The sequence below is a fragment of the Notamacropus eugenii genome, chromosome 3, assembly GCF_028372415.1.
Source record: "Notamacropus eugenii isolate mMacEug1 chromosome 3, mMacEug1.pri_v2, whole genome shotgun sequence".
Classification (NCBI taxonomy): Eukaryota; Metazoa; Chordata; class Mammalia; order Diprotodontia; family Macropodidae; genus Notamacropus; species Notamacropus eugenii.
Window position 1 is genome coordinate 335,685,073 of NC_092874.1, and position 27,298 is coordinate 335,712,370.

At 45.6% G+C, this 27,298-nt stretch overlaps 1 protein-coding gene across 4 annotated transcripts in view; it reads left to right on the plus strand.

Moving 5' to 3' along the window:
* The window catches only part of LLGL1 (LLGL scribble cell polarity complex component 1), a 97,000-nt gene that overhangs the window by 39,104 nt on the left and 30,598 nt on the right, over positions 1 to 27,298 (plus strand). For 3 of the 4 annotated variants that reach the window (XM_072597079.1, XM_072597081.1, XM_072597080.1), the window contains exons 3-11: positions 8,734 to 8,815; positions 9,012 to 9,142; positions 15,864 to 16,022; positions 18,868 to 19,030; positions 19,448 to 19,583; positions 22,609 to 22,663; positions 23,655 to 23,809; positions 23,938 to 24,155; positions 24,607 to 24,674. In XM_072597079.1, the coding sequence (XP_072453180.1) occupies positions 8,734 to 8,815; positions 9,012 to 9,142; positions 15,864 to 16,022; positions 18,868 to 19,030; positions 19,448 to 19,583; positions 22,609 to 22,663; positions 23,655 to 23,809; positions 23,938 to 24,155; positions 24,607 to 24,674 (1,167 nt within the window). The remainder of the gene's footprint in view (positions 1 to 8,733; positions 8,816 to 9,011; positions 9,143 to 15,863; positions 16,023 to 18,867; positions 19,031 to 19,447; positions 19,584 to 22,608; positions 22,664 to 23,654; positions 23,810 to 23,937; positions 24,156 to 24,606; positions 24,675 to 27,298) is intronic. The other variant, XM_072597082.1, reaches the window with a different exon arrangement.

Below are 27,298 nucleotides of genomic sequence, written 5' to 3' on the forward strand. Positions count from 1 at the left end.
TGATTCCTTTAGAGAAGGAGAGATGTCTAGGTGCCTTGCTGGGGGCCTGGGGCAGGGGTTGGAGGTGAGGGAAGCAGGGCTTGGTAGGGGGTGCCTGAGACTGGATTTGTGAATCCAGCTTTCCAGGGAAATGGACCAGACTAAGGATCCATGTCACTTTGTGGGTGTTGTAATCAAGGTGAAATAAGTCTAACATCCTTAAGCCCTGGTGCTTTCCGAAACACAGTGAGATCCATTTTCTCATTTAGCTTTCACAGAGGCCCTGTAAGGGAGATAGTAAAAGGAATCGTTTACCACCTTACTTTCATCAGACTTCCTCTGCACTGTACTGAAAGCACACTGGGGACAGGGACCTAGCAGAGCTGAGCTCTTTTTTTTTTTTTAACATTTTAATTTGTTATGTATAGCATTGTTTTCTTTTTAAATTTTTAATTCCAAATTCTCTCCCTCCTTTCTACCCCCTACCACATCCATTGAGAAAGCATGCAATATCAGTTATACACTAGAAATCATGCAAAACATTTTCGTATTAGCCAATTTCTTTTTTTTTAAGTAATGAAAGTGAGAAAGTGATTCTTCACTTTTCACTCTGGCTGTATCGGTTCTCCCTCTCTGGAAGTGGTTAGCATTTTGACATCATGAGTCCTTAGGGACTGTCTTGGATCATCGTATAGATCCGGAGCAGCCAAGTCTTTCACAGTTGATCACCATTACAATGTGTGTGTTCCTGTTCACAGTGGAGATCTGAGTTCTAATCTCAGCTCTGCCTCTGACTTACTACATGACCTAGCAGAAGTCATTTCTCTTCCCAAGGCTTTCATTTCTTCATTTATAAAATAAGGGGGTGAAGTAGAGTTGAACTAAGTGACCTCTAAGATCCCATTTAACTTGCCATGTTTGATTCCTTGGTTTTGTTCACCCCATTTGAGTGAGAACCAGAGGTTATAATGATTTTCCCAAGTTTCTTTTGGAAGCTGGCAAATCCTGGATAAGAACTTGGGTCTTCTCTCTCCCAGTTCAATGATCTTGCTTCTCCCCTGATCAGTGATTGAACTGTGGTCCTAACCAGCAAGGAAAACATTTAAATATGAAAACCTACAGGTACATAGTAGGCAAGGCACCCTGCTTGACCAGGTAATTGTGAGAATCGAACAAGATAGTGTGTGAAGTACTTTGTAAAACTTTCTAAAAGTGCTCCCTGTTGTGTTTTAAAAAAAATTATTGATGCATTTATTTCTTTTGTTGATGACTTTCTAAACCACATTAATTTCTGAACATGCCTCCCCTCTCTGACCCAGTGACCTTGTTAACAATGGTAAATAAAAGAAAGGAAAGCCAGTTTAGCAAAACTAATATTCCATATCCAAAGTCTTCTACCTCTTCACTGACAAAGGGGAGCTGCACTTTCTCAACCTTTCCCTGAGGTCGAGCTTGATTGTTAGCATATGCAGTCATCTAGCAGAATAGAGCCTGCAAATCTGAAGCAACATGGTGTCTTGCAACAAGCCCAGAATTTGGTGCCCAAGGACCTGAGTTCTAATTCCACATCCTTGCAACCTTGTACAAGTCAGGGTCCTAGTTTTCTCAATTATAAATGAGGGAGATTTCTTCAGATCAGAGATGTCAAACATGTGTCCCATAGTCCACACCTTGCTTGAATGCAACCCAATCCAGATTAAAATGTACCTGGGAAGTATTTAACAAAATAAATAAAAAGGTAATAAAACACAGGTAATATTAATATGTGGTTTTTCTTAAGTCAATGTGTTTGCAGTGATTTTAGGTATGGTATAGTGACTCTTGTTTCTTTTTGAGTTTGACACAATTGGTTTAAATGATCTAACTGGTTTAGATTCCTACCTCTAAATATGAGGTCTTTTGCGTGTCACATTCTATGACACAAAAGTGGCAAAGTGAGGCAGACTCTAGTGCCCTCTCTAGGATAAATACACAACTCTAAAGTAAGGAATCTTGAAGCTGGTCAGATGCCCAGAAAGCAGGGGCACTTAATCAGTGGTCTGTAGATAGATTTCAGGAGATCTATAATCTTCACTGGGGGAAAAAATAGATTTTTTTTTCCCACTGCCTTCTTTATTTGTTTGTTTCCTTGGCAATCCTCCATATTTTATCTTACGTATTTTAAAATAATATTCTGAGAAGGGGTCCACCAAACTGCCAAAGGAGTCTGTGACAAAAAATAAAAAGATTAAGAACCCCTAACAAGGAGAGACGTGTGTGTGTGTGTGTGTATACACATCCTCTCCAAATGCCTTCATCCAACCCTGCCTCCCCTCACATCCCCAACCGATTCCGTTCTCATAGTATTTATACAATGCAGTCCCCAAAGTGGCCTCAGACTTCTCACACCTGCTTCCGCTGGGCTCTGGCCCATCAGGATCTTAAGAACGGAAAAATTCCAGTCAAGTAGGTTCAGCAGAGGGAACTTAATACCATTTATTTTTCTTAAGCCGAAAGATTCCAGCTTTCTCTCCCTGGATTCCCACTCCTCCTGTCCACTCCCTATATACAGATCCTTTCTTTGCTGTCAGAGATCCAGGTGGATTGCACTGGGAACTCCATGAGGCACAGAGGGTGGGCGGCAGACTGTGGACAGTGTTTGCCTGGGGTTAGGGTTCAGGACTCCCCAAATGGGGGTTGGTATTGAGGAGCAGGGCTAGGCGTGGTAAGTTGGGGAGTTGAGGAAGGTGGCACCAGTGTGGGCTTTTCAGGGGAGATGGGTACTTAGGTTTCTTTTTGAGGCTAGAGTAGGGGTAAAACTTGGTAGCTGAAAAGTCCAAGAGCGGCAGGGAGGCGCCCTGAAAATGCAGTTAGAATAACCTTTCCCTTCCTGAACCTGCCTCCAGGGAAGCAGGGAAGGGCAACAGCCCTGGGTGGGAGTAATCACCTCCCCATTCTCAAGATAATGTTAAATTGAAGTCAGCCTGATTCTCCAGGTGACTGTAAAAATGAGGGAGAAATGCAGAATTTGTTGAGCTCATTTGGGGGGGGGGGGGGGAGAGGCCTTGCTGGGCCCTTGGGAGGTAGCGGAGATTGTTGCCAGGGGTAACAGGCTAGCAGTAGAGGATGGTTGCTTGGTGACCCTCAGGAAGGGATTCCAGGATGATTGTGGAGAATACCAAGCTGGGAGGCCCCTGGCCCCAGCAGAAAGAAAGCTGGGGGGGGGGGGAAGGGTGAGGGGAGAGAAGAGAAAGGAGGCGTGGTGAGGAGAAGGGAATGCAGCAGGCTTGGAGGCCAACAAAGGGAGAGGGGACCAAGCTGGGGAGGGAGGATGGGCGCTGATGTAGAAGGAAGGCAGCTGGGGATTCGGGAGGGGCCGAGGAGTGGGGTGTGAAAGCAAGCCATCTTGACCAATATATCCCCAGATCCAGGCAGATGCTCCCCAAAATATAGCAAAACCTTTTAATTTAGGCACATGAGAGTGGGAGGAGGAGAAACAGGTGGGGAGCCCTAAATTTAAATCTTCGGGGTTTTTTTCTTCCTTTTTCCCTGTTTCTCCTTGTCCCTACCTTATTGAAGCTTAGTTTGAGGGAAAGACTCTAAGAAGTTTGGAAGTAGAAGGAGAATGGGTGGGGTGTTGGCAGGGATTTTGGTCCCCAGGAGAGATGGGTGGTGAGTGGGTGTAAGTGGGAATAGGGAGACGTACGGTTCCTTGCCTTGCTTTCCCTGTTGCTGGATCTCTTTCTGGGATCCACACCCCTTCATCCAGGTTCAGGTGTTCTTACAGGTATCAACTGCTCTGCAGGTAAATCTGTCCTGAGTACCTACTGCACATCTGGTTCTGTTGGAGAAACAAAAGAGGCCCTTGCTCTCAGAAAGGCTTGAGATAATGTCATGAAGCAAAAGAACGGTGGCCCGGGAGTCAGGAGACTTGAGCTTGAGTGCTGATTCGTCCATTATGGAACATTGGACAAGTCATTTGTGGGCCTCAGTTTCTCCTCTGTAGAAATGGGGAGATGGATGGTTAATTGTACGTTTTTATTACTCTGTGTTTTATATGAGGCTTGTTACTCCAAAGAGAACCAGATAATCTCAAGGACCTGGGTTTGAAGCCTATCTGTCACTACCTGTATTGGGGGCTGCCTTAGTTGGGCATTTGTCCGTAGTTTTCCTCTTATAAAATGAGACACATGTACTAGATGATCTGTAAAGTTGCTTTTCTTTTTAGATCCGTGATCCTGTGACCTCCCTATGGGAAGGACCCGGGTCTTCTTCTTTCTCTGTGTCTGTCCCAGCCCTGGCCTAGGATGACTGCACCATTAATACTTGGTATAGATAGTTGGCATGAGTGAGCATATGTGTATAGTTGTAATTAAAAAGACCACAGATCCTGGAGCACAGCTGGGCAGTTCTAGACCTGAGTTCTGTCTCTGGGGGCTCAGAGGAATGTTAAGTAGCTCATCCTTCTTGGTGATAGTGCAACTCAGAGTCACAGAACCCAAGTTCCAATTCCAGCTCTGCTGCTAACAGGGTGACCATACTTAAGTCACTCAATTGCTATGGACCTCAGTTTCCTCATTTGTAAAATGGGGTTAGTACTCTAGATGGGTCTCCAAGGTTCCTCCCAGTTCTAGATCTATGATTCTGTGACTCACCGGCCCGTGTTACTTCATGAGTTAGGTGTGTCTTCAAATAGTAGGTTGCACAGAGTAGGTGCTTAATGTTTGAACTGAGCATCTTAGTTTCCTCTCTGTGAATGCATAGGGCTATGCCACTGAAGATTTGCCTTTATTAATTACACTTCCTGACTTGTCTGCAGTTTACAAAATACTTTCATGTTCATTACCAAAGGACTGAGTCATAAAGCAACCCCGAGAGGGAGAGAAGGCCGAGATTTTCATCCCTGTTTGGCATAGGAGAATACTCTGGCTCAGGAGCTGAAGTGACTTAGCCAAAGCCAAACATGAATTGTGTGTGTGTCCAGACTCCTCCCTCATCCAGGCTCCCTTGTACTGCCCTGTCTCCTTGGCATAATGCTTTTCAGTCAAGAAACAAACTTGAAACCTAAAATAAATGGATATGTAGAAATGCAAGGGAGGCGGACAGGCTGTGAATGGGTTAACCTTGTGGAGGAGTTAATTCTGGATAGGGATTCAATACTGACAAAAGTGAAGGGAGGGGTTTTGTTTTGCCAGACAAGATGAAGACAGTAAAGTTTTATTTAGGGAGATGGCAACGCTGTTCTGGTGGAAAAGCCATTTTGGGTTAGAGGTTTGGAGCAAGTGGGAAAAGGGAAGGTAGGGGAGAGGATGGGTAGCTTATCCAGTCAGCATGCATGTATTAAACACGTACTATGTGCCAAGTACAGAGAACACAAAGTAAAGCAAAAACAGTCCCTAGGAGCTCATAATCTATCGAGGGAGACAACATAGGAACAACTATTTAAACCAAGATCAGAGGTGGCCTCCATAAGGAGAGAGGAGATCTGTAGGCATCTTTCCCACCTAACTATTGGGACATCTCCACTAGACAGACTGTATTGGTAGCTTATCCTGTCCTCTTCTGCCTGGGAACCATCCATCTGCAGTCCACAAATGTTCACTGGGGCATTGATTATTTGCATCACCCTGTGGAGGATACTGAGACTAACAGGATTTGGTCCCTGCCTCCTAAGAAACTTACAGTCTAGTTGGGAAGATACATAAAGAAGGAGCTGGGGGAAATGTAAAAGGAAGTAACTACTTGGTGGATAGAACTTTGAACTTGTAAATCAGGACCCCTAGGTCTGAATTCCGTATCAAATATTTACAAGTTGTTTCAGTCAATAAACTTTTGTTAAGCACCTTGTGCCAGGAGCCATGTTACGTGCTGGAGATGCAAAGGCCGAAGACAGTCACTGCCTTCAAGGAGCTCAGTCTAATAAGCTCAGCCTGATAGGCATATGAACAACTATATACCAGTAAACTCTAGGCAGAAAACATTTAGACGTAATCAACAGAGGACAAATTATTTAACTTCTCAGAGCCTGGATTCCTTCTCATCTGGAGAGGGCATGGAGAGGTGGGGAGGGAAACGAGGAGGACCAAACCTGTGATATCATCTAGAGAACCCTTCATGTGGAAACTCTCAACTATTGCAGATTGGCCACTTGTATGCAATTTATAACCTTAGAGAGTTGTCTGGGTTTACTGAGTCGCCTTTGCTACTAATTCAGTATTTAACTCTGAGCTCAGCCACCCTAGATTTCCACTTTCCAGCCATCCTGGATTTACTTTGGATCTAAGAGTAAACAGATACGTTAACTTTCTAACTGGGTTGGGTTGGGTCACTTGAAAGTAGAGAGGAAAGATAATATGTGGTCATAGGGCATTGCTTCCTGACCTAGAGGCAAGTTGAAGTCACTGAAGGACTCCAAAGGATATTAAAGATTCCCTTGGGAAAACTTCAAGGGAAAGCTGAGATCATCTGACTAGGACTTTCTGGATTCCTTACTGAGCAAGCAGAATTAAGACTGACCAGCATGTCTTTTCCCCTCTACAGTGTCAGCTGAAAAGCCCCAGGAGCCTCTAACCAGTCCTCACTACTGCCCATTTGGGCAGGTAGGTGGTGCAGTGGATAGAGCACCAATGCAGGAGTCAGGAGGACCTGAGTTCAAATCTCACCTCAGACATTTGACACTCACTAGTTGTGTGACCTTGAACAAGTTACTTAACCCCAATTGCCTTATCCCGGGTCATCTCCAGTCATCCTGATGAATATCTGGAATTCAGATGGCTGTGGAGGAGAAGTGAGGCTGGTGACCTGCACAGCCCTTCCTCACTCAAAACAAAGTTCAAGTGCAAGTCATGTCATCATGTATCTGATGGCATGGTCTTCTTCGGCAATGAAGGATGAACAAACACATACTGCCCATGTTGAACTTTTCAAGTTCTGGTGATAGTAATATGAGAATGCCCCACAAGCATGTAGAACACAATACACTTCTCTAGTTTCTAAGCTTGTGTCAGAAATACTATCACAATGAAATTTCTAGGCTCTATTATTACCTGGTGTCTGGCACTTGTCCAACCCTGAATTCCCTTCTCTGGGCCTCAGTTTCTTTCTCTGTAAAATGAAGAAGCAGGAATAAGTGATCTTTGAGGTCCCTTTCTGTTCAGATAGTCTTCAGCTTTAGAATGCCTAGAAGTCATAATAAGTCCTAAGGAAATTCAGAGAGGGGAAAGATCAACCCCCTGAGATGGTGAAGCAGTCTGGGGAATCTTAACGGAGGAGGAAAGCCTGGAGGTAGGTGGACACTGAAAGATGCAGAGAGTTTGGGGAGCTGAGTTATAGGAATGAAGGCTGAGCCTGATCTGATCTGAGTTGCTTTCTCTTCAGGGCTTCAAGCCAGCCTAGGTGCCTGATGTTGGCTCTGACTTTAAGGATTTCTCTCATGTTCCAATTCCCCAATGCCCACTCTCTTTCTGAAACACACACACACACACACACACACACACACACACACACACACACACACACACACACAGCACAAAAGCCTGCTGGCTCCTACTAATGCTAACCAGTTTCTTCCCCTGATCTTCATTTCCAGTCAAAAGTAGAGCTGATTAAAGAATAATCATTTTGCAGTTGATGGAAATTTCCCTCTCTGAGCTCTGCATTCTTTGCTATGAATATAGAAATGAGAACAGGGCACAACAGAGAACTGATGCCAGAGAGGGCACCCAGGGCTTCTTAATGCAAGGATTTTCTAGCTTCAGAAAAGGTGGGGAGTGGGGAGCTGGGGTGCAGGACCAAAGTGAGTCCTAGACTCAGGTATGATAGAAAGAAAACGGGATGGGGAATCGAGAATCAAAGGCTCAGGTCCTCTGTCTGCCACTAACCAGTCTGTCTGCCACCTTAGACCACCTTAGACCAGCAATTGAAAGCCTAGGATTCTGGCTTCCTTCCCAACCTTTAGACATTCTTAAGAGCCGAGTGCTATCAAATTTGGCATAACAATCCTTATCATCCCTTTTCCTGAAACCTGTGTTGGGAGGTAGTGGAGGGAGTCCTTTGGATAGGTAGACCCAAATTTAGTTCTTAAAAATCCAGCCCCCAAATGCATCCCATTCCCTAGCCACTGACCCTCCAGGCGCCAAGTCATCGAGTCTGTTCTGGGCACCTTCTTGGTTTCCCATCCTTTGTCAAATGCTAGGAGGAGAGGGTGCAGGTAATGAAGTAGAAAATGTGATCCCTTCCCCCCTGGAACGACTGGTTTTTTATTGGGGAGGCAAGACTAGCTTAAAATGAGAGAGAGCGAAAGGGTAATGTGAGAACACCTGTGAAAGAACCAATGCTATATACAGGATGCATTATAAGGAGGAGAGATGGATATGAGCCAGAGTAGCTGGGGAAGACTTCCCGTTCCTCAAGGTGACGCCAGCTAGGTCTTGAAGCCTGAGCGGTGTTCCTGTAGATGAAAGGTGTCATCCTACCTGGGAAACATTTGGCTCTTTGTGACTGCAAATGCGGAAAGAAGGGGCACTCACTTGTGGCCCAAGAAAGGGGATTGCTTTCCTTTTCTCTAGTTTTTCCTATTTTTAAAATGGATTTCTATAGATAGCCCCCAAAAGGCTCAGCACTCTAGACATTCTACTGTTTAATAATCAGTTAAAAAAATAAAAAACCAAGTATCAAGTTAGCATTGAAGGGGCTAAAGGGGTATAGGGAGGTTGTTTGTACCAGGGTCTCCTTCCTTGCCTGCTGTTATTTTGTCCTTGACCTTACCCTCTGAAGATATGGGGCCCCTGGCGTGGAGTTCACGGGTTTACATAAGGAGACGGCTACAGTCACACAGATGCACTTTTTGCCTGGTCAGGTAAGCCTTATTTCCTCCTCTCTTTCTCCTTTGCTCTCCCTGGCTATTCCAGTGGGACCCCTTTCCTGGAGACAGATGGGCATAGTGGTGGGAATGTCTGTCCCTTAGCTGTGACTTCCTATAGGTAAACCCCCTTATCCCCAACTAAGATTTTTGTTTGGCAAGCCCCTGAAAGCTCTCCCTTCTATCTCCCTAGGGCCAACTCCTCACCTTGCTAGACGACAACACCCTCCACCTTTGGGGGATCTTTCAGAAGGATGGCTACTCCCACTTGGAGGAGACCCACAGCTTCCTCCTGCCGGGCCGCCCAGGGTTTGACAGTGCTAAGTACTCAATGCAACCTTCCCTGCCTCTCTCTCTCTCACACTTGTTTGAGGGGGTGGGAGGGGGAATGGGAGCTAAATTTCTGGGCCAGGTTATAGATGGGTGGGTAAGCCTTTAAGACCAGACCAAGGAATGAGCATGGATGACTAGGCCAATTGTAATTAAAGCTAGCCAGATGCCCCTATGCTGGTGGGATTTCAGAGTTGTTTTCTTTTAAAGACTGCAAAACAGGACACGGAGGTCTGAAACTTCTCAGAGAGATTTCTCCTGAAATCCTCCATCCTTATCTTCAAAACAGAACTTGCCCAGAGGAACAAGAAACAGGTTTTTTTCTGGCTTTTTAGCCTTCAGGATCAGCTCTGTTGATAAATTCTTAAGTTAGATCTTCTTTTCCCAGCTTCAGGGCCATGGAACAAACTGGGTGCCCTCATTTTAGGTCAGAAACTGGCCCTAACTCCCTTGGGGAGCATTGGAGACTGACTTTCTGTTCTATGGCTATGCTGTCCCCAGGTGTTTGCCCCAATGTGTCCCTTAAGCCTCTAACTCTTAAAATTCAGGTCCATCCTGAGATGAGCTACTTCTTTGGGGTTTGCCTGGGCATCTGTGTCAGAACAGGACCCTATTTCTTTCAGACTCAGGTCAAAATGATAGGGTTTTCTGTCCTTTGGGATGAGAGGCATTCAGATTTCTCCATTCCCTTGCTTTTCCTCTGGGCTCAAGTTCAGATTCTGTGTCCACCCTCAACACAGTGTGCTACCAGATGCCCTCCTTACCCTGAAGCCTTAGCTTAAGGGCAACCTTTCTCCCTCAAGTTAAACTCCCATGGGTGCTGCCATCAGCCTGGTTGCCTGGGAAACAGCTTCTCTGGTGCAGGATGAGCAGCCTGCTCGTGGGTAGCTGCTGTCTCGCCTCCACCAACATCTTAGTTTGCTTTTTTTTTTTTTTTTTTTTGTAAAGTGGGGCAAGGTGGAGAGTGAGCAGTGGGTATCATGACTGGCAGGTGGAGGGAGGGGGAGACTGTTGATACTGTGAGCTCCCCCATCTGATCCACCCAGCTGGGCAGCCTGCAGGGACAGCTCACCCAGAATGCATTAGGCAGGAGAGAATCTGGAGTTTCTAATCCCCCTACATTGGCATATGCCTGACTCCCCTGCTTATTCTGGGTCCTAAACTTCAGAAGGAAAACTTCTTCTGGCTTAAGGCAGGGGAGATTGCCCTAGACTTGACCTTAGCTTGATCATAGACTGGTAGAAAATGTTGGGATGGAGGGTTTTGATGAACTTTTAGACCCCAAGCTACTAAATAATTTGGACCAAGAGGGCCATAATCCCCTTGTCTGGACTTCAGATGCTGAGGAACCTGCATTCAGTCAGGAGAATGGTGGAGTTTTGGGGCACCCCAGTGCTTTGCTTTGAAGTTCCTATATAATACTCTACCCTCCCTAATAGAGAAGAGATTGACTGAAGATGTAAAATGGGCATGACCAGTGTAGGGCTTTATTTTCCTTGATTATGCATATTCATTTTTTAGTAGAGAGGAAGAGACATGATAGGGGAAGAAGATAAAAAAAAATTTTTTTAATTGGAAACAACAAAAACCTTTAAGTTCTTAGCTAAGTCTGAATAGGAAATGGGCCTATTTCTGATTGATGACAGCCGTGCCCGGGCTAATAATAGGGACCATCCTTTTCTGGGTTTGCATTATCCCTGTCAGGATATCAGCAGAGGGCTTCTTCCAGCTCTCTGCTTCCCCACTCTGGCCTGTGGAGGCCCAGGAATGAAGCAAAGGAAGGGCCCGTAGGTAGTATGTCATAGAACACAAAAAGAGGGAGAGGCAGAGGGATGGTTTGGGCCCAGATACAAGTGTGATAGGGTCTGGTGCGGGGAAACGGCTTTGCTTTAGGGCATCCTAAGAGGGCCATCAGCTACTTGGTGTCTTTCCTTCCTCTGGTGTGGGAACAAATAAAATTCATGCAAGCTCAAGGAAGTTGGATTGGATCAGGACCTAAGGCTTTTTATCTGTACCAGTTACCTGGATCTGAGCCTTAGAACTACATAGAGATATGTCTATGAGGGTGAAGATTCAGGCAGGGGGTGGGGGTGGGAATGGACTTTTTTGAGTGTTCAGCCCTGTCTGTCTGTCTGTCTGTCTTCATGTATCAATACAAGGCTCCATTAGTTTTGTACCCAACCACCACCACCATCACCACTGCCCATGCCTGCCACCAGGTCGTTCTCTCCCCAGAATCATTTCTAGGAACACAAGGCCTTCTAAAATTAGGTGACATCCACGGGCTGCCCAGCCCAAGGTTCTGATGCCAGCAGAGGCCTTCAGGGGATGAGCTATGAGTGGAGAGAGTTTCAAATATCCTCCTTAACCTCAGTTTCAAAGGTCTGGTATATCTCAGCTTCTCTCAGTAACCATGCCTGGCTCTGGCATTTGTCAGCGGGAGTCCAAAGCCTTTCTGAATACATTCTCACTTCCTGCCTCTCATTTCTTGGGGGGAATGAAGTCCCTAAGCCAGCTGTATAGAACAGTCATTGCAAAGCATTTATTGCTCCCTGGCCTCTAGTCATTCAGCCAACATTCATCTGTTGTCTTTAGGGTTTTAGCCCATCTCCACGCCACACACCCCCCCCCCCCAATTCATTAATAGTTTCTGAGAAAATATCATGTCATGTGAAGCCACATAGGAACAGTGTAATATTATGTTAAATGTTAGATGTTAGACAATAACTGCTCTAGGAAATCAGCGAGGGCCAAGGTGGTCAGGGAAGGCTTCCCGGAGGGGGTGGCACATGTGCTAGGACTTCGAAGGATAGCTAGAATTTGGGTTGGAGATGGGGGGGGAATAAGATGGGCATTCAAGGAGGGGGGAGAGGGATTGTGTGAGTGAAGGCAAGGTGATAAGAATATGGTGTGTGCGTGCCCAGTGAGGATACTTCCTAGACTAAAGTGGAGAGTGTGTGTGTGTGTGTGTGTGTGTGTGTGTGTGTGTGTGTGTGTGTGTGTGAGAGAGAGAGAGAGAAAGAGAGAGAGTCAAAAGACGGTGGGAAATAATCTGGGATGACCAAGCACTCAATCAACAAGCATTGTTAAAGTGCCTACTGTGTGCCAGGTGTGCTAGATGACAGGGATGCCAAAATGAAGCTTACATTCTTATGGAGGAGACAACAAGCATACATAAAATAAATAACTAAATGTGTGTGTATGCTTACAGAGTATGTAGCATAAATATATTAATAAATACACACAGACAGAAGTTGTGCTGGTAAATGTTTAACAACTGGCCCTCCAAGAAAAAAATGCTTGTGTAACACACTTTTAAGTTTAATCTGTATTATTAACACTTTCTTAAGTCTAGGCAATCAGTAAAACACGCCCTCATTTGTAGCATTAGCTGATTTCCTAGATGCAGTGCTCACATGAGAGCTAGTTTGATCTGACTCCAGTCTACCCCTGTATAGAAAACCTATAAGATGAGACCAGAATGAAAGGACCTTGAAAACTAGGACGTGAAGTTTAGGTTAGCTAGGCTGGGGAAAGGGATGTATTGAAGGTCAGAGTGGTGAATTTGGGGTTTGTAGATCCACCTTCCACTCTCTACTTCCTCATCGGTACCCTGGCATCTGTCAAAGAGCTCTTGCCAAAGATAGACCTTGAAGTGGAGATCTGGCAGCCCCTTCTCTGGGAGTGGGGGTAGTGGCAGACCAAGAAATAGTCTAGATTCCAGTTCCTACTAGATCCATTCCAAAAGCTTTCATCCCAAAGCAAGAAATGCAAATTCCTTTCATCAGCCTTCCTATGTGGAACTGAGATCGCTTTGACGCACTCTTTCCTCAGTGTCAAAGGGATTTGTGTGGGTTTTTTCCATGAATGATGATTTTTGCCACTGAAAAAGTTCCTCCTTTCAAACGACTTTTTTCCTTGAATCTTTCCTTCCTGCTCCCACCCACCTTATAGGCCTGAAGAAAAAGATCTATTAGGTAGACAAGAGTCCCTTTCCTAGAAAAGGGCTTCTACTGTCCCCTCCCCCATTCTCCCACTCCCACTAAGCTATCTGGGCCATCTAAATGAATGATGACACATGGAGTTGGTATCACTCTTGCTGACTAGTTTCTGACTTCTTGCTCTGAGGGAAAGCATCTTCTCCTGCTACTAATAATAGAAGGGGACAGCAGGATAGCTGGGGCATTAAATGCCCTGCTCCATCCTGCTAAGGCTTTAGGCTCAGCTAATGAGCTAAGGTACTCATTAAGGCCATGGAAGATACGTAGATTTTGGCCCTCTGTCCCTACCAGCTTCTGGATTCCATTTAAGAAACTATTTACTAATGAATGAGAGAAACCTCACCTGAAACACTCTTTGGGTCCTATAGCACAGTGTACACCCTGGGGAAAAAATGACGCTACTTGAGTGGAAATGCCTGTGACCATCCATCAAGCAGCAAGTATTTATTATTAAACACTCACTATATATGGGGGGTATGGCATACTGGGTAGAGTACTTGTTTTGGAATCTAGAAGACCCAGAGTCACATCCTCACTTCCCTTGAGACCTTGGGCAAATCATTAAATTTCTCTTTTCTTCAGAGAAGTCCCTAGGATTTACCTACTAAGGGGGTTGCCTTGTTGAAATGGTGCCTTCATCATTCTGGTGAAAGCACAGATCCTTCATGTGTGTATCCTAGCACCTCGAGGATCCAAGGGGCTGTGGCCTCCAGGAGTCCCCTCTCTTTGGCCCACAGGCATGTAAAATACTGAAATGAAATAGCCATAGGCTATCTGGTTATAACTGGATGGATGCTGCCAAAGCCTGAAATGATGACAAGAACCTTTCATCTGTACCATGGGTGGCAGGGCATGCTTCACCTAAGGGTCAAAGTAGCCTTCCAGAAGCTGGGAAGGGGGATAGGGAAGAGATTTCTGTAGAAAGTAATAGTAGCAGCAAGTGTGTGTGTGTGTGTGTGTGTGTGTGTGTGTGTGTGTGTGTGTGTGTGTGTGTGTGTGTGTGTGTGAGAGAGAGAGAGAGAGAGAGAGAGAGAGAGAAAGAGAGAGAGAGAGAGAGAGAGAGAGAGAGAGAGATCTTACTACCTTCGTTATTTGGGAATTTATATTTTTTCTCTTTGACCCTCCACTGTAAAAATCCATTGTGTGGAAATGAGAATTTCAGTATGGTTCAAAGAGAGGTCTCTAGGATTAGCTGAGGCCAAGGACAATTTCATCTTCAGTGTGGAAACTGGAAAAGAGACTTGTGGGCCCTAGAGGAGAAATGCTGATGGCTGTGGCCCATCAGAGTGGTTGAGTCTCACTGGGCAGACGTGTAACTGGTCTGTCAGCCCTCCTCCCTTTGCTTCCGTCTCCAGGGACTCCCCCTTTGTCTCCAAACTTTCTGACTAGCCTCTCTGTGAAATGGATGAGCCTGGGAAAATGAGGCAGAAAAAGTCAGTCATAGAGGAAAATGTGATTTTTTTCCCCTCTCTGAAAAGAGAGGACATAGCACAGTGGAAAAGGACTCTGGATTTGGACTCAGAAGACCTGGGTTCAATCACATTTGCCCTTGAATAACTTTATAACCTTGGGTATATCACTTAACTTATACAGTGCTTTCTGGTTTTCAAAGTGCATTACATAGGTTAATTCATTTGCCTCTCACCTTGTCAATTAGATGCCCCTTAATTCCTCTGGCCTCAGTTTCATCAACAAAATGGGCGTCCTTCCCCACTCCTTGCATGGCAACCCCACCTCAGGGTATTAGGAAGAAAAAATGTTTCATTAACCTTAAAAGCCTTCATAAATGTGAGTTGTTATTAACTCAAAATATTTTTACATTTTACTGAAGACAGTATAGGAGCATCAGCTCCAAGGACCTCTCTGGTCTGTGTTTTCCCCAGCCGTCCATTATAGGTGCTCAAGTTCTACTTTCCCCCCCCTCCCCCCCCTGCTTCTGTATAACCCAGAAGAGACTTTCCCTTTTCCTAGGCTCTCTTCCTTCATTCTCTTTCCATATCACAGGAGCATAGATTTAGAGCTGGAAGGGCCATCCAACTCATTTTACAGTTAAGGAAACTGAGGCCCAGATTGGTTTTAAGTGACTTGCTCAGGGTAATGCTTATCTTAACAGGCAGAACCAGAGTTTGAACCCAGGTCCTTTTCTCCAAATCCAGCCCTTTTCGCAGCGCCAACTTCTTCCTTTGATCAGGCCAAAGGAGGAGGGACCGGGACGCCTATTCCCTCAGAGACTATTTTTATAAAACTATACACAGATTCTTAATGACTAATTGCAGTGAATAATTTCAGGTGATAATTATGTACCTCAGAGCTGCCCTCTCCTCCCGATAATTCCTCTTCCCTTTGCAGGTTCCAACACAGTAATTAGCAACTAGCCAGCCCTTTCAAGTCAGAGAGTACTGCCTGATCGTTAGATCATAAAAGTACTAATAATAAGGTCTGAATCCCCTCGGAACCCTTTCCTGAATCCCCTCTGAACCTTTTCCTGGTGGGATTTAGTAATTCACCAAAGGGCCAAGCTCCAATGAGCAGTTCTTTACCATATGGTGGAATAGGAGTCTCTGGGTTGGATTTGGGGCTTGTGGCTGAGCTTGAATGCTTGTGGGCCTTTCTGACCTTTCAGGACTGGCGGTCTTCTCCTAGCCTCCTTTAACTTCTGCCTCTAACAATGGCGTAACTGCTCACCTACCTTTTTCCTTCAATTCTCTGGACAGCTCCCCTCCCAGCATCACCAGGGTGACGGTGATCTTGCTGAAGTCAGCCTGCAACATGGCCTGCTTGGGCACTGAAGGAGGTGGCATCTACTTCCTGAATCCCACCAGCCTTGCCTTGCTAGATGACCAGACCCTCTACCAGGATGAGGTCCTACAACGGTGAGGAACTTCTTGGATTCAACAGAGTGCTCAATGGGAGGAAGACCCTGTCATTTGTGTTTATGTCCCTCACACACCTCTTTATCCCTTGAGCTGAGAGGAAAAAAGAGTGTTTTAATTTAGTGGTTTGAAAACATGTTTAATCTACAGATGACTAGAGGAAGTGCAGGGTAGCATAAAAACCGTGCTAGATTAAGTACCTCATTGCTGCTGCTGAAGGCTCACTCAGACAACCCCTTAGAGCTGGTGTAGCTCTGAATGGGACATCTTCAGGGTGGACTGTGGTTTTTATCAAAAAGGCAATTACATATTCAGGATAGAAACTAAAGAATAGATATCAGACTTCATGAATAATGAATGTGCTACCTAGGATTCAACAAAGGGATGGAAGGAGCTCAATAAGGAACACTTTTTCAGATGGCTTTTTACATTAATAGAAGCACTGTGGACTTGGGGTCCAGAAGACTTGGGTTCGATTCTACCTCTGACACTACATACCCTGGGCTAATCAATTAACTTCTGTGTGCTCTGGGCAACTCCTTGGGACTTACCAGTCCCAGGTGAATTGCCATATATGACTCAATGAAGAGAGTTCCCCTTACTGACAGAATCACTCATCTTTTGTGTTTGTAAGGACATGTATTTTTTTGAAATAAATTTTTGGTATTTATTTTTGTATCACCTACATTTCCCAGTTGTGTCCTCCTCCATCTCTTCTTGGAGAGCTAGCTTTTGGAACAAAGAATAAAAAAGAGGAGAAGAAAAAACGGCTCAAAGAAACTAACCAACACATCAAGACAAGTTGGTTATTATTTGGAATGTTCCACACCCTTAGTCTGTCCTACCTCTGCAAAGAAGGGGGAGAGTGGCCTCCTCACACCACTGCTTTGATCATTAGAATTTCACAGTACTCAGTTTCGGTTGTTTTACTCATTTCATTTATGCTGTTTCCATTACCTGTAGTTTTCCTGGTTCTGCTTGTGTCACTTTGCATCTGTCCATGTAAGTCTTCCTGCACTTTTCTGTAACATTCCATTGTATCCAAGCACCTCAAACTGACTTAGCCGGTGGCCTGTCAGTAGGTAGTCGTCCCTTTTTCAGTTGTTTACAGTTCTTTGCTGCTGCAAAAGGCATTGCTATGAATATTTTGGCTCATTGCATCAACCTCCTTGGGATGTGTGCTTAGCACTGGAACTTCTACACCAGAGGAGATGGACATTTTAGTCATTTTTTTCCAACCTGTTTTCCAGAATGATGAGACTCATTCACAGATCCCTTTACCAAAGTTTTAATATGGTACACATATTTTGAATGCCTGAAAATCCACCATCTATGGAATGAGCATATTTATTTATTTATTTAGATTTGTTATTACTGTTTTACTTGGCCTACAACTTCATTCATTACTATAGGGAATTCCAGGTAAGAAAAGTTCCTTAGCTGCTGTAAATCTGACCTGATCTGCAACTGTATACAGTTGTGTGTGGTAGTAAGAGGTCAGATAATTTGCCAAGAGTCATATAGCCCATATGGGTCAAGAAGCAGAATTCGAACCCAATTCTTCTTGCCTTGAAGGCTGACTCTCTATTGTTGCTTTTTATGGAGGTTTTTCTTGTAAGCCAAGGTGAATATGTTATAATTGAGACTTGACATCTCCAGTGGATAGTGGCCCAAAGGGGCCATGATCTTCAGACCTCACCAAGGGCCCACAGATGCTCTGCTGACCATGTGTCATCCTATCCATAGCCCCCTATCTATTCATGTGGGAGGATAATTTTCCAGTCAAGTGCCCCATTTGGAGAGTTGTTATGGGGCTTGAATAGGCAAGGAGCCCTCAGGTCTCTAGCCTTTTCTAGCCCTGGAAGTGAAGAAGCTTGCCTTCTACTCATGGGAGCATCCACCCCTACCTAGGGTAAGACCATAGTGAAAGGGCTTCATCCAAACACTGGATTCTCGTCCTGGCCCTGCTGCTAATCAGCTGCGTGACTTGGGACCCATTTCAGCCTCTGGGTTATGTGTCCTCATCTCTAACATGGATGTCATAACCTTTACTTTGCACTCCTTGTTAGGGAGTTTTGAAGATCTGATGAGGCAGCATGGTGTAAGTATACCAGATTTGAAGTCAGAGGAATTGGGGTTGAATTCCAATGTTGCCATTAAAATCACCATAGGACTTTGGGCAATTTTCTTCACCTATAAAATGAGGTTTGGATTAGATTAGATTTTCTTCAAGTTTACTTCTAGCTATAGATTCTAGAAGATGATGGATAGGAATGTGTTTTGGAAAGTATAAAGTGTTTTTTAAATGGAAAGGAATAATAATCCTGATAAGTATCAATTTCGTTCTGAGCCAGAGATTTAGAAGGATTTAGAACAGATCCCATCCTCATTCCACGTATCCTTCTCGGCAGGCTGGGGTATGTCCAGGGTCATCTAGGTCAGCACTTGTCTTCTGCTGATAAGATTGCCTGTAAAACATTTCATAGCTTCCTAAGGACAGTAAAGGCAGCTAGGTGGTACAGAGGATAGAGAACTTGGTTTAGAATAAGAAAGATTCATCTTCATGAGTTCAAATCCAACTTCAGACACTTACTAGCTGTATGACCCTGCGCAAGTCACTTAACCCTGTTTGCCTCAGTTTCCCCATCTATCAAATGGGCTGGAGCAGGAAATGGCAAACCACGCTAGTACCCTTGCCAAGAAAACTCCAAAAGGCATCACGATGGAAACGGGTCAACCACAAGCACGATAGGGAAGAAGAAACTTCCCCTCAGGGTTCGTTCCATTAACTTCCACAGCAGGAAGTTCTATATTATGTCTAACTATGTCACATTTTGCCTTGTAGTGTGCCTGATGATTACAGGTGTGGGAAGGCCCTTGGGCCAGTGGAATCCCTACAGGAACATCCTCAAGACCCCTCCAAGATTCTCATTGGCTACAGTCGAGGCCTGGTTGTCATCTGGGACCAGAGTACGAGGCATATTGACCACCTTTTCTTGGGAAATCAGGTATGCTGGAGGACACCTCAGTGTCATTGGGACAGTCAGGGGCTGGCTGTGTTCCTAAGCCCTCTAGTTTACCTTGAGGGCGGTCTCTAAGTACCCTGTGTGATTTCCAAGCAGATCCCTACTATTTACCAGCTAAATGACCATGGACATTTCACTCAACTATTCTGGTCCATGGTCATCTGTAAAATGGGCACAATAACAGCTTAACTTTCTAAAGGCAACCGCCAGCTCCAAAATTTGTGCTTCTGTGGTGCTAAGAATAAGACACCAGCCTGGGAGGTCATATGAAGGACCCCTTCCGTCCCTTTGGCCCAGATAGATTCTGTTCTTCCTGCCAGATTTAGTCCCATGAAAACACGCCAGCACCCTCTTCCAGTTACCCCAAACTGATCAGCTCTTTTCTCTCCGCCTGTGCAGCAACTGGAGAGCCTTGCCTGGGAGCGCAGTGGCAGCATCCTGGTGAGCTCTCACAGTGATGGCAGCTACATGATCTGGTCAGTGAGCGATGACAGTGCCTGGACCCTCCAGCCCACCACCTCCACTGTCCCCTATGGTGAGCAGACTGAATGACACAAATGTGCAGACACACTCAGACATCTGTGTGTGTGCACATGCACGCGCGTGCGCACACACAGAGACAAACACGCACACCCTGATATATCTCTCTGTAACCCCCTGGAGGAGTCAGGGTGAGGCTCATTGTAGCCTCTCTCTTATCATCTCTTGGAGTTCTTCTAGACTAACATAGATGATTGCCCGTCAGATATGATAGCATAGTCAGATGCCTGAGTGCAGGGACTTTGGTCACAGGTGACACTGTGGAAAGAGCCTCAGACTGTTTCAGGAAACCTGAGAGTCCTAGTCGTGTCCCTAACCCTTTGCCTCTCTGTTACATGATGAGTGTGTGCGTGTTACTTCTGATGTCTTTGGGGGTAATTTTTTTTTAATATCATGTTCACTTCCCTATGACTCTTCTCCCTTCCTCTCACCTCTCACCTGGGGCAAGTAGGTGGTGCAGTGGATAGAGCACCAGTGCAGGAGTCAGGAGGATCTGAGTTCAAATCTCACCTTAGACACTTGACACTCACTAGCTGTGTGACCTTGGGCAAGTCACTTAACCCCAATTGCCTCATCCTGGGTCATCTCCAGTCATTCTGATGAATATCTGGTCACTGGATTCAGATGGCTGTGGAGGAGAACGGAGGCTGGTGACCTGTACAGCCTCCCTCACTCAAAACAAAGTAAAGTTCAAGTCATATCATCAAGTCTTCTTCGGCAATGAAGAACGAACACACTCCTCTCACCCTCCACCCTCCCACGTGAAACTCTCATTTCTGATAAATAAATGCACTCAAGAAAAGCAAATCAGCACATTGACTGTGCCTAAAAATGTGTGCCTCATTCTACACCTATGGTCTACCACCTCTCTCCTGAGGGTTGAGAGGCCTGTTTCCCACATCAGTCCTCAAACCACCGTTGAACACTATCTTGACCCAAATTCCATCTGATCCACAGTCAGTGTTGTTTTCTTATGTCTAGTTCTGTGATTCTTCTGTCTTTGGGGGTGGAGAATCCCAGGAAATTAGAGAGGCAATTTGACATAATAGAAAGAATGCTGGAGAGATCTGGAATCAAAACCTATCTTTAACACTAGCTGTGTAACCAAGCAATCAGTAAACATTTATCAGATGCCTGCTGTGTGCTTAGTGCTAGGGACACAAAAAGAAGCAAAAGGCAATCCCTGCTCTCAAGGAACTCAAAGAATATGGAGACAAACAACAAACGAATATGTACCAACAACCTATAAACAGGATAAATGGGAAATAATCAATGGAGAGAAGGCATTAAACTTGAGAGGTTGGGAAAAGCTTCTTGTAAAAGATGAGATTTTAGTTTTAGATCACATCTCTCTGCGCTTAGGTCTCATATAAGTTTTCTTATCTGCAAAATAGGAATTATATAACTCATGATACCTATGCCCTGGGTTGGATGATCAGTGTTCAGGTATAGGGAAGGAGAGAAGGGAATAAGCATGTATTAAGTGCCTGCTGTGTGCCAGCCACCACATTAAGCACATTTTACAAATGTTACCTCATTTGTTCCTCGCAACAACCTTAGGAACTCAGTGCTTTTATTACCCCCATTACCCAGTTGAAGAAAGTGAGGCAAACCAAGGTTAAGTGACTTGTCCAGGATCTGAGGCCAAATTCAAACTCAGGTCTTCCTGACTCCAGGCCTGGCACTCTATCCACTTTCATTCCCCAGCTGCTTTATAGATGCTTACGTATAAGTGAGTCCCTTTGCATACTTGAAAAGTACGATCTAAATGTCAGCTGTCATGATGGGACCCTGTGGTCCAGTATGGTCCTGCCTCTAACCTCTCCATCTGACTCCTATAAGTAGATATTCATCAGGATGACTGGAGATGACCCAGGATGAGGCAATTGGGGTTATGTGACTTGCCCAAGGTCACACAGCTAGTGAGTATCAAGTGTCTGAGGTGAGATTTGAACTCAGGTCCTCTTGACTCCTGCACTGGTGCTCTATCCACTGCACCACCTAGCTGCCCCATGGATAGCGTAGGAGGGGAGCTAAGGCATGGAGGAAGATGATGACCCTGATACAAGATGGGTCCACTTGCATGAAAGGGGGAAGATGTGGCACAGTTAAGCCCTGAGTTGGGCAAAATTTTGCTGAGTTAAGACTTAGGGAAAAAGTTATAGGCTAAAAGGAAGCATTTGAGCTGATAGAAGCAGCTAAGGACCAGGCCATTCTGGCTGGATCTCTCTGAATACATATAGCGAAATTATTGGTAGGTTAGGAGGCAGCTAAATGGCCTAGTGGATAGAGCATGGAGCCTGGAGTCAGGACGACCCAAGTTCAAATGTGCCCGTAAACACTCACTGGCTACGTGGCGCTGGGCAAGTCATTTAACATCTGTTTACCTAATCTACTGGAGAAGGAAATGGCAAACCACTCCCTGTGTCTTTGCCAAGAAAGCCCTGGACAGGGTCACAAAGGGTCAGACATGACTGGACAACAGTGACTGGAAAAGTCTCTTGGGCCCATGCAGGGCAAGCCTTGAATATTGGGCCAAGGACTTTATTTGGGGGATGAGAACATGGTTGTGGAAGATTCTTGAGTGGAGAATGGAGGGATATGGTCAGGATTCATCACCTAGTTGCCTTTGTCATTGGTGTGGAAGTTGGATTAGAAAGGAGAGAACAAGAAAGCAAGGAGGTTCATAGAATGGACCCTGTGAAGGATACAAGATTTATAAGATGTGGTGTCCTTGGGATGCTTGTAGTTTGGTTAAGGAGAAAGAAACAGGTAACAAGCAACAACAGGGGATCTCTGTACTTAATCACATAGTGAAAGCTGGAGTTGGGGAGATCACTGTGGACTGGTAGGGGATGGGGGAGGTTGAGAGGGAAGGGTCAAGGGAAGCTTTCTTGTGTGTGTGTGGGGAGGTAGCACTTGATTTGGGCTTTACATTTTCATAACATTTGCCAAGAGGTCAGCAGTGCTCCCGGGCACAGTCCCAGTTGGTGCTGACAAATCCAAAATCTTTCTTTCAGGTCCCTTTCCCTGCAAAGCCATCAACAAAATCCTTTGGCGCACCTGTGAGTCTGGGTAGGTTGTGATCCTGGGGCAGAATCACTGAGGGAGGGCAGAGGTGGCTAGTCAAACTTGGAGGGATCTTTTCTCTCCTTCCTCTTGTGGGTCGTTCCTTAATCTTAGGATTAAGGGATGAGAATGAAGGGTTGCCCCCGATCTTTACCAAAAGTAGCATTTGGAAGCCCCCATAGAGGATATAAACCACTGGCTTACATTCTTCTTTACTTGTGAAATAATTTATTTCTCCCCAGTCCATCTCTCCTGCTGGGCTCTCGTAGCCACGATGCTCTTTGTGACTCTAGCTCAGGGAGGCCATTTAATCACTTGTGCCTCTGTTTCCTCATCTGTAAAAAGAAGGGAGTTGGACTAGATCAGGTTAACCCCATTAGTAGTCTGATGGCACAGTAGATAGAGTGCTGGGCATAGAGTTAGAAAGAAGGAGTTCAAATCCGGCCTCAGACTCTAGCTGTGCGACCCAGGACAGATCACTTAACCCTATTTGCCTCAGTTTCCTCATCTGTGAAATGAGCTGAAGAAGGAAATGGCAGACCACTCCAGTATCTTTGCCAGGAAAATCCCAAATGGAATCACAAAGAGTCAGAAATGACTGAAACAACCAGACACTGACAAACCTACACACCCTTTCTCTGAATAATGTTTTTGAATGCATAAAATGCATTTTAATATAGGATTACAAAGGAAACCAATTATATGGGAATACAGTTTTTTTTAAAAGACTCTCCTAGATCAGATGATCTTTGGTTCCCTCTGACCCAGATATTCTGTAGTTCCGTGGAATGGGTTTAGGAGTCAGAAAGCCCTGGGTTCGAAGCCCACTTCTGATATATTTGTGACCGTGGGCAAACTATTTAATCTCTCAGAGCCTTAGTTTTATATCTGTAAAGTGGTGTAATAGTGGTTCACCTCAGGCAGATGTTAAGTTCAGTTAATATAATTCTTGCTTATTATTCCCATCATAGCCATCTTCTCTTCTCTGTCTCTGCAGGAGCCACTTCATTATCTTCAGTGGGGGGATGCCCCGGGCCAGCTACGGGGACAGACACTGTGTGACGGTGCTGCAGGGCCAGACACTGGTCACTTTAGACTTCACCTCCCGGGTGATTGACTTCTTTACAGTGTACAACACAGAGCCCAAGGATGGTAGGTACTTTGGTCCTTTTCCAGCTCTCAGGTCCTTCCACAGTCCTACTTTTGTTGTAACTCAACCCACCCAGCTACCCCCTCCTTGTACCTGGCATCTCACCCCTGCCTCTCCTCCCAAACTGCAGAGTATGACAACCCCAGCGCGCTGGTGGTGCTGGTCGAGGAAGAGTTGGTGGTGATCGACCTGCAGACTCCTGGATGGCCCACAGTGCCAGCCCCATACCTGGCCCCCCTCCACTCCTCAGCCATCACCTGTTCCTACCATATTTCCAACGTCCCTCTCAAGCTCTGGGAGAGGATCCTAAGTGTTGGCAAGCGGCAGAGCCCCCAGCTTGCTTCTATGGTGAGTAAACTGGGGAAATGGGATGGGGACAGTGGGAGGCCCACCTCTCTGGAGGTGGTTTGGAGGGAGGGGCTGGTAGCTTTTAATTTGGGGGAGGGTCTCCTGTTTGGTTTTATGACCAGAGACTTTCAGCGCTAGTGTGGGTAGAACCCTAAGGTATGGGTTTTGTGACTTTAGATTGGTCCATCTATCTTTACAGGACAAGAGGGGAAGAGTAAAGAGTTTGTATACTAACATTCCTTTCTTCTTTGTGTGGCTGTGATCTCTCCCCTCTTTTTTCTTTCTCTTTCCCCCTCTCCCTTCCTTTCCCTCTGCCCCTCTTCTGCCCTTTCCCTCTCTTCCTCTCCCTTTCCCTTCTCTTTTACCCCTGTCTCCCTCACTCTTATTTTTCTCCTCTCTTTCTTGTTTCTCTCCCCCTCTCTTCTCTCCTTTCCTCTCTCTCTTTCTCTAGAACTGGCCCATCAACGGAGGGAAGAACTTAGCTCAAGAGCCTACCCAGAGGGGACTCCTCCTGACAGGGTAGGGATGTTTGTTCCCAGACTTTTACTTTTAATGTGTGTGCTGACCTGCCCTTCACCCACCCTGCTCCTAGGGCCATGCTTCCCTCATGTTCGCCCCCCAACAGGGCCTCCAGAAAGGTGGTCATTCTCACTGAGGCACGGTGATCTGTTCTCCCATCCCTCACCTCACCTCCACTTCCGCTGCCAAATTGTTCCTGGACTGGCACCTGATGGACACCCTGAGGAAGGGGGAATAAGGGTGGGAGTTTGGGTAAGACTAAGATCCAGCTGAGTTGGCCTTTGGTGGTGGGAGAGGAGCCTGGGGTACCAGAGACTTTGGGTGAATTAATGGAATGTACTGTGGCCTTTGGCCTCTCAAGTCATCTGTTAGCAGTTTCTCCTCCCACCCCCACCTCCCCTTCTTTGTTCAAGTGTGTGTGTGTGTGTGTGTGTGTGTGTGTGTGTGTGTGTGTGTGTGTGTGTGTGTGTGTGTGTGTTTAATTTTGGCAAAAACCAAAGCCCTTTGGAGCCAAACACATCATATGCTTAATTCAGCTCAAGGCCTTCAGAGCACACAAGCCTAACTTGTCAGTAGCAGCAGATGTTTGGGGGGAGGGAAGGCAGGGATGGGAAAATTCGAGACAGGGTGCCAGCTTTGCAAACAGCAACACTGGTGCCCCAGATCTACGCTCCTTCCCTTGCCAATTTCTTCTTCCCTCTGGCGCTCGCTTCCTCCCCAGAACCCCAGGAAATGCTTCTTGGAGAGCAGCAGCCCCAAGGGCACATCTTTCCAAGATCCAGAACGCCAGCCGAGTGGCCCTTTGGCCAAGGCTGCTAGAGCCCAGACACTGCTGTGATTTTCTTCCTGTCTGTTCCATGAGATGTGATCCATCTCAGCCTCCAGGGCTTGGGGGAGCAGTCATTGGGTTGAGAGTGAGAAGCTCTGAAATTGGGCCAGGCCCCAGCCAAGGCGTTGGCTCAGGGCTGGCTGCAGACTCCCTGAGGAGGAAACCCTGAAACAATCTAGTAAGAGGGAGAGAGAGAAAAGGGAAGTTATTAAAATAGTTACAGGCTGAGAGTCTGGAAGATGTTTCCTCCTCCTCTTCCCTATGTGGGCCCCCCGGGTCTTCCTGCTGAGTGAAGCTGCCAGACTCAACCTCCGTTTGGTGTCTGGCCAGTGCCAGCTACTTCTTTACCTGCTTGACATGTCAAAGGATGGGGCATCCTGAGGGATGGAGATGCTCCCCCCTCGAGGCTTTGTTCAAGCTCCTCTGCCTCTCAGAAGCTGCCTCCTACCAGCTCTTTCTCTTCCCCAGATAGAACCCTGGGCCAGCAGGAGTCCAACCAAGGTTTCTTGAATGTAATTTCCAAAGGCTCAAAGAAAGACCAACAAAGGGAAATCATAAGGCCGGCTAGCTGACTTGGGTTCGAGTCTTGGCTCTGCCACCAACTAGCTTGTGATCTTGAGCAAATCACGTTAGGAGTAAGGTTGGGTTAGATCAAAGGTCCTTAAACTTTTTTTGGGTCATGGTCTTCCTTTTTAAGAAATTTTTTAAAATTCAATTTATTTTTAAGTCCAAATTCTCTCCCTTTCCCTTTCCCTCCTCATCTCCCATTGAGGAAGCAAGAAAAACAAAACCTGTTACAAACATGAATGACCAAGCAAAACAAATTCCCATCAATCATGTAACTGTCTGGTAGTCTGGTGAAATCTGTGGACCCCATCTATCTCAGAATAAGTTTTTAAAAAATTCATAATTGAAGGAAATGCTTAATTTCGTTAATGAAAATAAACATGTAATTTTTTTTCCCATCCAAGTTCAGACCCTCTAAAAATCTGTTCATGGACCCCATGTTAAGAACGCCTGGGCTAAATTATCTCTAAGGTTCCATCTAGGTTTAAGATTTTTATAATAACCCCTGGGCTTAGACCCACAAACCCTATGTGTGATTACCAGGAAGACTGAGTGCACACACATGCCCACATAGTATAAGTTGGGGCTTGTGTCAGTGGCCTCTGAGAAAATATGCCAGGTTCCTGGGGCTGGCCTGGCACGAGGTAGAACTCTCCCTACTCCATAAAACCACAGGTTTAGTGAGTAGGGGAATTGACATGCTGTGAAGTGGTAATTGTGGGCTACCTGAACTGTATACTAGATTATCAATGACCGAGGGAGGGGAGGTTCCAGCCTAGCCAGAGTCAGCATTGCTTACTTATGTGCCAACTCAAGCAGCTGATTTCCTTTGCAGCCCCAAGCTCCCAATCCTTTCTCCAAAACATAAGCCCTGAATTCCCAGAAGAAAACTCTTGCACTGAACCCTTTGGTCAGATGTCTGGACTGTAGCTTAAGTAAATGTTGGGCTGTTCTTAAAGCATTAGAAAGTAGAAAGATATTCCTTGATGTCTTCCTACTCTTTTCAGGTCCAGGAGTGTTTGGTAGGAATTAAGTGATAAGATTATTCCCCACAGTTAACCATTCAGAAATTGCTTAATATAGTGGAAAGATCTCTGCCCTGTTAAAAAAGCTGGATCTAGTCCTACTGCTAACTCAATAGATAGTCTTAAACAAGTCAGTTATGGGACACAGCTAGATGGCCCTGGAGTTTGGAGGACCTGAGTTCAAATTCAGCCTTAGACACTTA